This window comes from Phalacrocorax aristotelis, chromosome 2 (genome assembly GCF_949628215.1).
Source record: "Phalacrocorax aristotelis chromosome 2, bGulAri2.1, whole genome shotgun sequence".
In the NCBI taxonomy this organism is placed as follows: Eukaryota; Metazoa; Chordata; class Aves; order Suliformes; family Phalacrocoracidae; genus Phalacrocorax; species Phalacrocorax aristotelis.
The window spans coordinates 27,750,633-27,764,015 of record NC_134277.1 but is presented as its reverse complement, the minus strand read 5'-3'; the positions used below and the strand labels follow the sequence as shown (position 1 = coordinate 27,764,015).

Genomic DNA, 13,383 nt, shown 5'->3' with positions numbered 1-13,383 from the left:
GCAAAAAAATCAGAAAGAAAATACCAGACTTGGACTTTCAGATCTGCTGAGCTTCCCACAACTCCTTCCTGTAGTTATTTTTGACAAAAGTAAGCTCACATTTCCACTACAAGAACCAATGCATACTTCATACAACAAAACTGTATTTAGTTCTAACATAGTACAGTTGGCATCAGCTTCTGCCTCCAGCATCCCACTAATCAATTTTTCAGTTGCGACTTCTGATGTACGTCTATTTACTATCTTCTCTGAATCACCCTTTTGCAAAACAGAGCTGTATGAGAAATACGTGCATGTAAATACCACTTGTACATGCTGCTATATGATTTACACATGCAACTATGGGTACATGATAAACACCCAGAGTTTTCACAAAGCAAATGTTTTCTATGCTTCTGATTCCAAGTGCATATGGGAATTTCTTGAAGCGTTGCTGTGGCTTTATATTATTTTATTTTATTTACATTATATTTATATTATTCTAGCATATCAACACTACACACAAGGAGATCCACTGCTTTCTGGCCAAATTCTTACTCCCTTTAAGATTACTTAAAGTGACAACAAATACTGCAGTTAGTCTTGAAGTCCACCCAGGCAATTACCTTGAGCTTACTCCCATCCAGCTGAAGGAGGTGCTCTCCGTTAATGTTTTGAGCACTGAATTCGGAAACGTACTGTTCAAGGTTCAGGCTCATTAACCAGTGGGAAACCTGCTGCACACTCCACTCCTGAACAGCACGACTCTGACACTGACTGTGCTTAGGAGACTGTCCATCGTCAAGGATCTGTGACAAAAACATGCTGCATTACTATTAAAAGGGTAACACAGACAAATAACATCATCTTTCTGTACAAACTGCCAGCATCAGAGCAGAAGTATCTATACTATCTTTACACGACAATAATAACAATTTCGCACCGCTATATTACATCTGTATCTAACCAGATATCTAAGAATTGGAACAAGGTACCCCAAAAGTCTTCTATCTATAAATAGGAGAAGAAAAAGGAACTGGCATTCCTTTTAACCCAAACAGGGAACTGAAATGGCCAGGTGGCACAATTCAAAACGGGTATGCCCCCATTCCCTTGCAAGATTTTTATCTTTCAAATTAGAATGTTTCTGAAGGATGCAATGAATTCTGCATTCCACTTCCCGGGCTCACTCACAGATCTTTATGATGTGTTTGAGCTACGAAACAAGAAATTCAGGGAGAAAAAACTCCCTCAGAAAACCACTCTAGAGTTCCAAGTGAAGACATCAAACAGCCAGTGAGACTGATACTATCTATGGAAGACTATGAGATGGCACAGAGGAGTGGTAAGGAACACACAGCAATCCCACAGCCCTGGCCCTGCTCTCATCATGTTGTGCTGCTGCAGAGGAGAGCACAAACACAGCACCAGGAGGGGCAGGTGGGGCCTCAGCTGCTGGAGCAGCCCCATGGCCCTGCCCTGCCACTTTATTCCACCCAGGGGTATGCCAGTGGGGCCTGAAACAAAAGCTGCTCTGTCCCAGCCATGGTCAGCAAAGCAGCTGCTACAGGCTGCAGCAGCTGCCTGCTCTTAGATCAGCTTTTACGCTGCTTTAGCTGATGCTGGGAGCTCTCTCAGCTTCTGGCTGTGCAGTTCTCAGGCTCTGGAAAAGATAGTTTAGCACTATCATTTCCCTCTATTGCCAGCAGGAGCTCAGTGCAGCTGATGCTTGGCCTGGTGGATTTGCTCTGACACCAACCCTCCTTCTCCTTCCAGCACACTGCTATTTGCTATGGCCTTGAAAACTCTTAGCAGAAAGGAGAGGGGAACTCAAGACAAGGCGAGAGGAGCCAATGACATCTGTGTGTTCTGCTCGAACAAGGGGGTTTGCCACACAACACCGTAAAACAAGAAATGTGAATCTGCAAATGAGACGATACGTTGCCACACGATGGTCACACGATTCACCACAACAGCACACTAGTATCTCACCTCATCATCAATCATATCCAGGCTCTGAGTGAGGGAGCAACAAAGAAATGGGAAAGAAAAGCATTATAGAAACAAAATACAGAACATGTAACAGCATGTAAAAATTCAGGCAAGGGCAGCACCAAGATTTGCAAACAGATATGGCTACTCAAAACCAAAGAGATTTCTTTAAAAAAAATTATTTCCAGAAGCAGAGAGGTTATGTTGAAAGCTCAGCACACACATGATTTGGCAGCTAAACTTGAGACTGCATCAATGAAACCCCCTTGGAGTTCCTGGTCTTGACACCCTAGAACCAGTGGGAACCTTCCTGATGGCTCCAATTCCAAGAGTGAAAACTCCTTAATTAGAGGAGAATCACCTACAAGAACTCGGTTCCCTCCCACCCTTTCATTTTTTTCATCTTCAAATAATCATGTCAGATCTGCCAGAGAAGCCTGAGCGAAGGAGTGCTTGCAGCAATATGCCATGAAAGGCTGAAGATCAATGCTGGCCTAATTCCCTGCCAGGGTGGCTGCGGAGGTTTTCACTGCAGCTCTTGCTGAACAAGCTGCCCGATTCGGAGGCTGCAATTTGGCACACAGCAGAGGATGGAGAAAACACATTCATTTTTATAGACCTGTTCAGGCTTGATATTACAGAAGTGATAAAGCAGAGAGCTGAACAAGTAAAATGAAAGCATTTTCAAACTTCTAATTCAATACCACTGGGAACAGGGCATTGTCACAATAAAACATAATATAAGGGGAATGAAACATGGTAAGAGAATGAAATGTATTATTAAGATAGTATTAATACTAAATAAAATGCAAATGATTACTTTGTTGTTTTTAGTAATTCACAGAATATACAGACCTGTCTGCACTGTGCTATGACTCTTACAAATTTTTGCCCTTTATTACCTGCAGTAACCTCTAAAGAATGGTTAGGTTTGTAGACTTGCATTTTGGCAAACGGGGTTGCATGGGACAGCTCTCATTTTTTACCCAGCAAAGCACGCAGGCCGTAATAGAACAAACCTAACTCCCACAAAGAAGTAAAAAAAAAAAAAAAAAAGAAAAAAAAAGAAGACATAGATACTTCCAAGTTCCTCCTCTCTAGAAAAAAACCCTGGCTCAAACCTCACATGAAAAATGTGAAGTTCTTACAATGTTTGTAAAAGAACTGTCACGGTTTTAGCTGGGATAGAATTAATTTTCTTCACTGTAGCTGGTATAGTGCTGTGGTATTTAGTTGCTGACTGGGGTTAAACCACAACAAGAACAAAGACATAGGTTTCCTGAGTCCGCAGGACTCATTGTCAGCTACTGTCAGATTGTGCAACTTCATTGACAACGGAGTTAAACTATTATCTTAAGAAAAGTATTTTCAATATATTATATTCAGCTTAATTATGTCACCAATTTACAGGATTAGGAATGCTTTTTCATATTATCATTGTTTGAAAAAAACTCTGGTTTGAAGTAACTGAATTCAAATCCACTGTGCAAAGCAAGCAGAAAAAATGCAAAGTGGATTAACATATACATTTTAATCAATATACATACATTCAGGTACAGTAACACACAAATTACTGCAAGTACAGGTCATTATTTTAATGCATCAGGGTAAAAATTAGTCTAGGTGAAGGTGCCTCATATCTCAACTACATTTACCAAACTATACCATATACTTATTATCTCAAAATTGTCTCAGTTACATCTAGTTTAGTGTATGTATATGTATACCTATGGGTCCACATGTACATATTTAGAATTTTGGAAAAAACGTATCAAACTGTGTGAGGATATGGCATCTCTTAGGAAACCAACTGCATTCTACTTTCCTACAATAATACCGTAGGACCTTTATTTCAAGTCACTATTATATGAACAAGAAAAATAATAATCTAGAAACCAAGATTAATCTTCTTCTCCCACTCTACTGCCTAAAAAATCTCCCTTTATTATTTGAGTAATTATCCAGCAAAATGCCATGGGAGAAAGAAAACAACTATTTCCCACCTTAAACAATTTCGTCAGCATACCTCATCTGATGACAATGCTAAGGAGTGCGAGAAACCTGGGGTTTTAGGTTCTGCTCCTAAGCCGCTCAAATCAGCTGAACTTGTGCTGCTGGGACTGAAATCATCGTTGAACGTGAAATTCTGTGGAGAAAAAGATGAGTTAGAATGAGCAAACGATCTCATGTGTGCATCTAAAAGGGAAATTTGCTGTCTGTCTTCCAGGTCGGCATAGTTCAGGAGTGATTTCAATCATTTACCAAACCAGTTACAATACACATGAGGAAGCCTAATTTTTAGTATTAATATTTATAGAATACACAGTATTTTTACCACTGTGTACTTCAAGAGACACCTTTGCCAGCTTAATGCCTCGATGAATAGCAAAGGGGTCTGAAAGCAATTTCCAGACTCCCTCTTAAGATGCTGGCTCTCATCCTGGAGCTAAATTACTGCTTCCGCGGGTTAATCACTAGCATTTTACTGTCCTCCAAATATTTAGGACAAGCATAGCACAGGCAGTAGCACAAAGAATAGGACAGAGGATTAATTAACAGAGAGAAGTGGAAACTGCTATTGAAAGAGCAAGGAGAATATCCTGTGAATCCATTTGAGTGCCAAATAATCTAGAAAAGTGAAAGGATCCTCCCTCTTTGCCTATACCTTTAGAAAAAATTGAAATTGAAAGTGAAAAAGATCTTTGGATATTGACTGTTATTTACTGAACTAACAACCATAAAACAAACCCTGTTTTTTTCTTAACAATGCAATGACAGACATCACACCTTACAGCAAAGGATAGCAAAAGCGTGCACATATTTTCCAGGAATATAGCAAAATAACCATTGGAAGAAGACAGAAATTAACAAGTATTTCACAGTAGAGTGCGAACCATAAAAACCCAAAATCTGTAAAAAATTAAGGACACCATGATATTCCATTTAACTTGAATATACAGTTGATGATACAGAGACCTCTAATCTCTACTCTAATCTAACGTCGAAGTGAATATCAAATTAAATTCACTTTTGGCATTCAATTTAAAAAAATTATCCAAACATCAGAACAAAAAAAAGCACTAAAAAAGTTATCCTTTTATCCCTCCCCCCAAAGATATTTGACCTATCTTTCCTGAAAACAAGAAGTCTTCCAAAAATATCAAGTGTTGGTCCTCCTAGTTTTGCTGGAAATCCAACTAAATATTGGTATCATACTGTGCTTTAAAAACCCGAGTAGCAGTGTAGGAACTGTTAATTTAAGAGCTTGCAAACTTTACAGTGAACATAAAAATGTTTTTGTGATCAATTTTCTCACACCTACATTTAGAATTCCTGTTTCTGTTTTTCCCAACTCTTTACAGAGAAGAAAATCCAAGCAGCTTCCGTAATATGCAAACTTTTAGCCCCCACAGCATTCTTAGGCCAGGAGTTCAACAGCTCTACCTCCTGTTGTGTGAAGAACATCTTTTTCTTTTTTAAGTGCTCTGATCTTTCTTTCACCTCTGCTTTGTGCAGGCTTCAGCATTACAATGAATTTAAGTCTTTAAAATTTAATTTTCTATAGGAAAAACATAAGATAGCCAAGGCCTGCTAATAATTATGATAGAGAACAACCCCCCTTAAACCTCAACCTAATACTAACTGTAAAAGGGGGTGCTTTTTTCCCCATTTGAAAATTATTTTTACGCAATGTTTGTTTAAAGGCACAAATAGGATTTACATGTCCAATCCTCATCTTTCTTTTTCAAAAGAAACTGGGTAACGGATTACTTTCTTTAATCTTCAGAGATTTCATCTGTGGCCTTCTCTATCAATCCGATTTGGACTGGTCAGCCTTGTGTTACTCTCCCTACCAGGTAACACAAGCACAGCTATGACCTTGCATAGCTTGGTGCACAGCAGAAGTAAGGCGTCACCAGCTTTTGGCACCAAAAGAGTAAGAAATGCCTGTGGAAGCTCCTATTATGTACATGTGTGTGTAGAAGACAGAAAAATTAGATTTCTGATTCACATTCCTGCACATAAAGTTGAGAACCACGTCTGTTTCTTTTTACCAGAACAATATAGAGTCAACTGCTACGAGCTGTAAGAAGATACAGAGAAATATTTTCCAGAAGTGAAAATAAACATTAAAAAGCTAAGTATATTACTACAACTAAGGGTTATTTAAGGAGTTATCATGCTGAAACATTCATGCACATAGAAAGGAATCACACAGATGTATTAAATTGCAATAGTTCATATTTACAGTTCAAGCATCTTCATATAGAGAATTAAATCCAACATCCAGCATGCATGACAAACAGATTTCATTATTGGGGGGAAAAAAGGCAGATACTGATGGCATACAGCATTTCTTCACTTGCAAACACCTCATTTGAAAATGGGTAGGTATTCCCGCAATCAGTCCTGAAGAATGCAGAAAATATCTATAATTGAATACACAAATCTAGCATTTGTTCAGTGGATCCAAATGCTAATTTCCACTGGCAGCACTTGCTTTTGTTACAGTACAGCACACCACAGTTAGTTCACTGAATTAATGTACATTAAGACAGAGTAAAAAGGTAGAATGTAGAATGGTACAATGACAGAGATGTTCCGTTCGGATGAGCTTGTACCGTACAATGAACACCATGCACTGTTTATTGTAGTAGTCACATATTGGCCTGTTCTTTTTTCCAGAAACATGAAGCCAATTATGCCACTCAACACAGTGGGAATAAGGTAGTTTTTATTTTCTACCTTTGACCCTTTTTTAGCCGGACTTATATTTTCAGAGGAAGGTTCAGTTGAGCTGGTAGGTGATGGCAGGTTGCTAGAAGAATTGGATCCCTTGCCACTCTCTCCATACCATGTGAATGGTACACAGTGTGGGAGAGAGGAGGATCGCTCCTCTAAAGATTTAGTGTTTGCTGATTTCTGCAGCATCTCTCTGGCAGCCCTGTTTAAGACGAAGGAGCAGAAATATGTGTTAGATTATAAAATAAGAGAAAACAAAATGCTACAGAGGCAGTTAATTGTAAAAAGACTGACATTCCCTTTAACTCGGACTAAAGAACTGAGTGGCACACAGCTGGGAGGGACATGCCTGAAATCTGTATTTTAGCAAAAGAAGAAAAAAGTGGGTTCTTTTGATTCTTTTTCCAACTCAAGCTCTCCTAGACAACATACACCCAGCAAACAGAGACAGACACCAGCTGAAAATGCCTGTACTCGTGCAGTTTGGATGTGAACCAGCTCTAGGGAGGAAGCCACATGTTGTGTTGGTCCATTTCTGAGCCCCAGTGGTATATCAGCATGATTAAATAGATTAGACTCAGCACTGACCCAAGCGGGCTCTGGTTCCCAGAGAAGGTCTGGTTTGGATTTCGATCACAGGCAGAATGAATCAGGTGCATCTGTATCCATCTATGGAAATGTGCCTTTGTTACAACAGCTAAATACTGATAGAGTATTATTATCTTGATTTTAATGTTATTAAATATTAAAAATATGAGTATAGAAAAATGAAAGAAACACCTACGGGGTACTATCAGCTTCTCTCTTTGTAGTAACAAAGACTGCAATGGATAATACGACCAAGACAAAGGTAACAGTTACTAAATAAAATGCCTAAATTTGCTAAATACATCATGTCATCAGTATGTAAATTAAAAATAACTACGCAAAGTGTCAGCTTCAAAGAACTTATGCGTATGTCATATTCTCATATTATTTACATCAACATATGTATTACTGTTTCAGAGCATTAAACAACTTCTGCTTTAGCAACCATCAGTAAATTGCATGTATGTATATCTCCCCTCAACTTTTATCTCCTGGACAGCATCTAAATCATTATTAACATAATCACTAGAGCTTCATATATTGTGAAGACTCTTTTCTGTATGGATGAAACTGAGGTTGTCAATGAGCTCCCACCTATGGAAGCAGAAGAAGAATCCTCCCTCCCTTTAGCTACATAAAGAAAGGTAGATGTATCTGACCCAGTCCTGTACTCCTCCTTCATCCTCTAATCTTGCTTGAAAATAGAAAGAAAAAAACAAATTATGTTGCCTGAATCACCTAGCTTCAGGCAGAGGAATATATGCTTCTTACTTAAATGGGAATTTTTTATATATGTAAAATCAGCGGTAGTCTTAGGAAATAATTCAGGATTTTATTTACACATCCTGAGTGCATTTCTGGGCGATGGCAAAATAATGCATGCAACATCCATCTGACAGCATGATTAATTCCACATCAATCAGTTGGTATAATGGACATAATTATAACAGGATGCTGTCTTTTGATCATCATCTTCCTTCTTTCAAAGAGCTTATACAGCTTTGGAGTGTAGGGAAAACATCCTCATGTTTCTTCTGAGGCAAATTCTTTGGAGTTAGTAACAAAGGGAGTGACAATGTTTAAAAAGTTATATCGAAATAATAACATTCCAGTTTACAGAGACACAGTGAGAATTACAAATGCTTATGAATTTTGACTTTGAAAGCAGTATTAAGCTGTGCTTTTAGTAACTATATCCAAACTCAGAAATATTAACAAACAATACAAATAACTGACTTATCAAATGGTCTAATAAGCGACTGATCTCTCTACACTGAGATCTGCTTTCTCCAAGGAAGATATCTATGGGATCTCACAAACATCTGTAACATACTGTGTTGATATAAGGAACATACCAAGTTCTTACAAACAAGTATTCATTCCCTTCCTCCTGCCTGTGGTTTGGTATTTATATGATACGTGATGTTTAATACTCTGTTAAGGGCACTAGCTGCCATACAACTACACAGAAGTGCAGAGAATATGCTTTAACAAACCTCTCCCTGTCACCAGGGAAATCCAGCAGTGATTATCACTAACTCTAGGTCACACTGCAACCAAACACACCACTGGAACCAACTGGAACAGGTCTTCTGATGCCAGGGCAGAGGCGATGACTGCTGCTTAAGATCACTGAAGATCCTGCCAGATACTTGCAGGATACAAATGTACAAATGTATGCTGAGACAGAACATTGCACTTCAGTACAGTGTGCCTGAGGGAGTAAGTCAGAAGTCTAAGGTTTCTTTTGCTTTTCTGATTTTTATGGAGCTGCAAAATATACTTGTCACTGGGTCTCCCTATGTTAGACTGTCAGTAAAACACCACAAACGGCTACGTACTGATTTTCCACCACAATGATTTTCTGAGTAGCAAAGTTTGCTTTCTTCCAATAACTCTTTTATCATGTAGGTTTTCTTTTGCATTGTTTTATGTACAGAGAGTTTCTGAGTTGCTATGTCCTTTCTAGACTTTTGGAACATACTAAGTTTGCTTAGCACTCCTGACATTAACTTGTCTTTCATACCTGGAACCAGGTATCACCCCCCGTAGCTGTGATCTTGTCAGACTCATCAGTATGTGAGGAGAGACCTTCAGTAAAAATCTAAACTAGCTTTGCAGAGAGGATTGCTTCCTGCCATTTTATTTATTTATTCTGAGAACAGATGCTGGTGATGTGGTCTCATCAGATCTCACAAGGAATTTACAATTCCTTCCCTGAGAGCTGGTGACGTGACAAATGCAGTCAGCATTTTTCCTATCTATTTTCAATGTACAATGTTCACCTTCAGAAACAAACCCTTCTGAAAGCATTCCTGATGTGTGTGAAGCTGCAGTGAACAGCTGCTACCCATCCTTGCTCTAGGGGCTTTTTAAAAAAAAGATAGGTGGAATTGTGTCAAAAATTCTGGTTCACAGGTATTATTAACTGACTGTGTGTAGGCCAGCTCCGATAAACTATTTCTGCAAATCCCATTAGTGGATGCAACAGTAGTAGCAATGCCATGGTATTATAAGCCTCTGAGTATTTTCAGATATGCTAGTCTTTCATGAGTTAAGAAATCCAGGTTTGTAAACTCAGAAGTTATCTCAAAGCTTAAAACTTATTTATATGAAGTCAGTGGGACTGTCAATGTTCCCATCTGTTCGTATGATTAGGCTTTTCCAGTGCTTCTGGCATATAATTTCTTGCATCCTCAATCTTTTACCCATACCTACTGCCACAGGTCACCCTAATAGCTTCTTTCTCTTTCCGCTTCTTGCCCTTGTTCGAACTCCTTCTCAAGGGAGCCCTACAAGAATATTAGAAAACATCAGGAAACATCTTTGAAATTTTACTTTCAATCCTTTTAATGGAAAAAAAAAAATTATTTCAAATAACAAAATGCTTACCCAAGATCTGCAAGTTTTCGCTTTAGTTTTTCTGTATGCCCTATAGTAGGGCTAGTTGTTCTTGCTGCCTGAGCACATGTGGCACCATCTAGGATACATTTGTACACGGAAGAATGTACATTATTATTTTTAATTGCTACTGATAGCTATTCCACTTTCCATCCAGAACAGTTTGTGTATCTTTTCATAATTAGATACGCATACACGTACATTTGTGTGAGTAGACAATTTAATTAGGTGAATTCTCATTTTTAAGAAGATGGTGTGAAGAGGAATAAAAATAAACAAATACTTTCAGAATTTGAAAATACACGTGAAGAAATCTTATTTTAATTGAAGAAAATGAAAAGTTAATTTTGGTTGAGTTTTAAGGAATATGTAGTAAGTTGAACAACACAAAAGATTTACAGGTAAACATTACAGTGAACCCATTTTTAAACTCAGCAGTAGCAACTCAAGTTCCCTTTCACATAACTCATTTGGTATGCATGCTTTACTTCCAAAATGACTCCTGAAATACCTTCTTGAACTTTGGAGCCAAGGGTACCTTTTAAGATGGGCATGCTAGGTAATAGTTATCTGTTTAGCTTGAACATCTTTGTTAAAATAAACATTTAACTTGAAATCCAACCATTCTGAATTAAAAAAAAAACAAATGTAGCTTACTTAATAAATTTGCCCTGAGACGTCTACCAATTTTTTATCTCTTCTACAAACACTGTTAAAGCCTAAAGAGGAAACAGCCTGCAGTACCTATAAAGCCAAAACAATGAATCTGTCTGCAAAACATTCTGTGAAATCTATATGGAAGCTAAAAGAAAACACATACCGGTTGAAAAATTCAGACACAATTTCTGTCATTCTTAAACATAAAGAGTGTCCCTAAATACTCTAGAGGAAGCAAATGAAGGTCAGTCATTCAGGTCACTTCTGGTTTGGTGACTTTTACAATGAGACCTCAGATGTACAGTGGCTTTTAACTGAAAGCACTGCTGGGTTTGTGGATTTCTCCTACTGTAGCTGACATAAATTAAGCCCTCAGAATTAACCCAACATACCACAGCACTATTACAGGACAGTCAAGTATGTGTACAGAACTTTGTATGTTGCTTTGTGGATAATATTTGGCCAAGTTTTCATTCAAGTAAAAAATTCAATGCACAACTGTGTCATAAATCCTGGGAAAAGCAGGAAAATAAGCCTCTTGCAATACCCACACTCTAAAAGCCATACTATTTCTACCAACATAAGACCTTATGTTAAAAAAATCATTTGAGAACAAATAACAAGTAACCTCATGCCAAAAAAGCAAACAAAAACCCAAACAAAAGTAATATGAAGAATGACAAAAGCAAGGCGAAGACTCCTGAGAAGAAATCCATTCCCCAGGGAGGCCAAGGAGAACTTTAGGCAATGCACACTTTGCATCAATCCTACACCGTGGACACTGCTCTCCTGTCTCCTCTTACGGTTCCTCTTTCACCTTTAATGCATACTTCTCATTTAACCATTGTCAAAATTGTCACTTTGAAGAACAAAAGTCATAATGTTTATTTTGACACTAGCTATTCATAGGCAAGTGGGGCTTGGGGGCCAGGGCGGTGGGCTTTTTTCAGAAACTTCTTAATGAAAGTAAATGAAACTATAAGGTACATTGCTTTTGTGGTGGGCAAATAATGAAAGCATTTAGTAGCTGGAGGTGTTGCTGCTGTAGTAGAAATATCTGGGGAGCTCAGCACAGACACGTTGCAGCTACCTGGTACGGCAAATTTCTATTCCAGCTCTTGTATCACTCCACTCCCACTCACATGCAGCTTGGCCCAGCCAGGGCCGTCTGAATAACGATGATTTGCTGGAGAAAATGTTCATGCTGGCTATGGGATACAGTGGAAGATGGATGGACTAGGTCCCAAAACCAGCTTCAGTGTGAGAGTAGATTTGAATCTACAGGGTCTTGGACACGTGGAGTTATGCAGTGCCTGACACATGACAGTGGCCAGGAACCAGGGCTGCAGGTGCCCTGCCTGGGCAGGAGGGGACTTTGACCACCATGGATGGGTGCATCTTCCCTGACTCCTTGTAGGTCTTCAGAGAGGGTGAGGGAAAGTGGGTTCCTCAAAATAAATCACACAGAAGCTGTTTAATCCATCACCTTCAGCTTCAAGGAGCTGCTATAAGTAATCAGAGGCTGATAGAGACTAGACCTAACTTTCTTTCCCAGGGTCACAAAACAGTTGCAGGAGTATTGCCCACAGGGGTCACCTCGGCTGCCTTGTCAAAGGATGCTGTTGCACAAAACAGGCAGAACTGAAGAAAATAAATTTATCGTACACATACATGAGAAAGTTGTGCTTAAAAGATAAACAAGCAAAACTCCTCGTCATTTTGTGATGAAATTGATCTCATGCCACTGCAGCTCTTCCCACAACACTTCAGGATCTCGTAATAAAATAAAAAAAAGACAAGTGTGAGCTTGCTAATGCCCACTTTTGCTAATGAGAGATTAATCAATGGACACACACATGTCCACAGAGGTGGTCTCTTTCCACCTCTAAAAAAACCCTACCTGAACACACAGAACAAATACAATGGCCCTTTTTATCTTCTGACCTGTAAGAGTTTGACAGCCAAATTAATAATCAATTAGAATAGTATTGTTACAACACTTGTTGCCAAACAACTATTTTAGGATATTTCTTTTTTGTAGGACTTATTAAATGCAAATTTTCCATTTGAAACTAAATTGCTCTGGTTTAATTTTCATGGACTCATCAGAATCTGGATACACTCGAAAGCCCTGGTTGTTTACTTAACAGTCACAGTGGGGAAAGTGTTGACACCAATATATAGACAGAGATTGTTTTTCAAACCTAAATTGGAAAGAGTGACAGAGTGGGTGGAATATTATACCCTATTCCTTATACTAGAAGGCTAGTCTCCACTAAATTTTTATCAAGATATTTTTCATACCTCTGTTGGAAATGCAGGATTTACGACTTCACTGATAAACCAATCATACATTCAAGCTGAAGCACGAGTTTGTAAAGACACATTCTTATGTTCACACCCTTATTTTTACTTGCAAAACTCAAATATTAAATTTAACTTTGATTCATTAACAAATATATAATTAGAAACTATACAGTTATGCTAGCAATTTCAGAACCCATGTAAAAATGCTAACATGTA

General features: G+C 38.5%; 1 protein-coding gene across 5 annotated transcripts in view; it reads right to left on the bottom strand.

Moving 5' to 3' along the window:
- PPP1R9A (protein phosphatase 1 regulatory subunit 9A) overlaps positions 1–13,383 on the bottom strand; it is a 154,923-nt gene that overhangs the window by 3,539 nt on the left and 138,001 nt on the right. For 2 of the 5 annotated variants that reach the window (XM_075082855.1, XM_075082854.1), the window contains exons 14-19: positions 10,195–10,282; positions 10,017–10,094; positions 6,718–6,916; positions 3,998–4,117; positions 1,972–1,995; positions 606–788 (exon numbers count right to left, since the gene is read on the bottom strand). In XM_075082855.1, coding sequence (XP_074938956.1) covers positions 606–788; positions 1,972–1,995; positions 3,998–4,117; positions 6,718–6,916; positions 10,017–10,094; positions 10,195–10,282 — 692 coding nt within the window. The remainder of the gene's footprint in view (positions 1–605; positions 789–1,971; positions 1,996–3,997; positions 4,118–6,717; positions 6,917–10,016; positions 10,095–10,194; positions 10,283–13,383) is intronic. The other 3 variants (XM_075082856.1, XM_075082857.1, XM_075082858.1) reach the window with 3 other exon arrangements.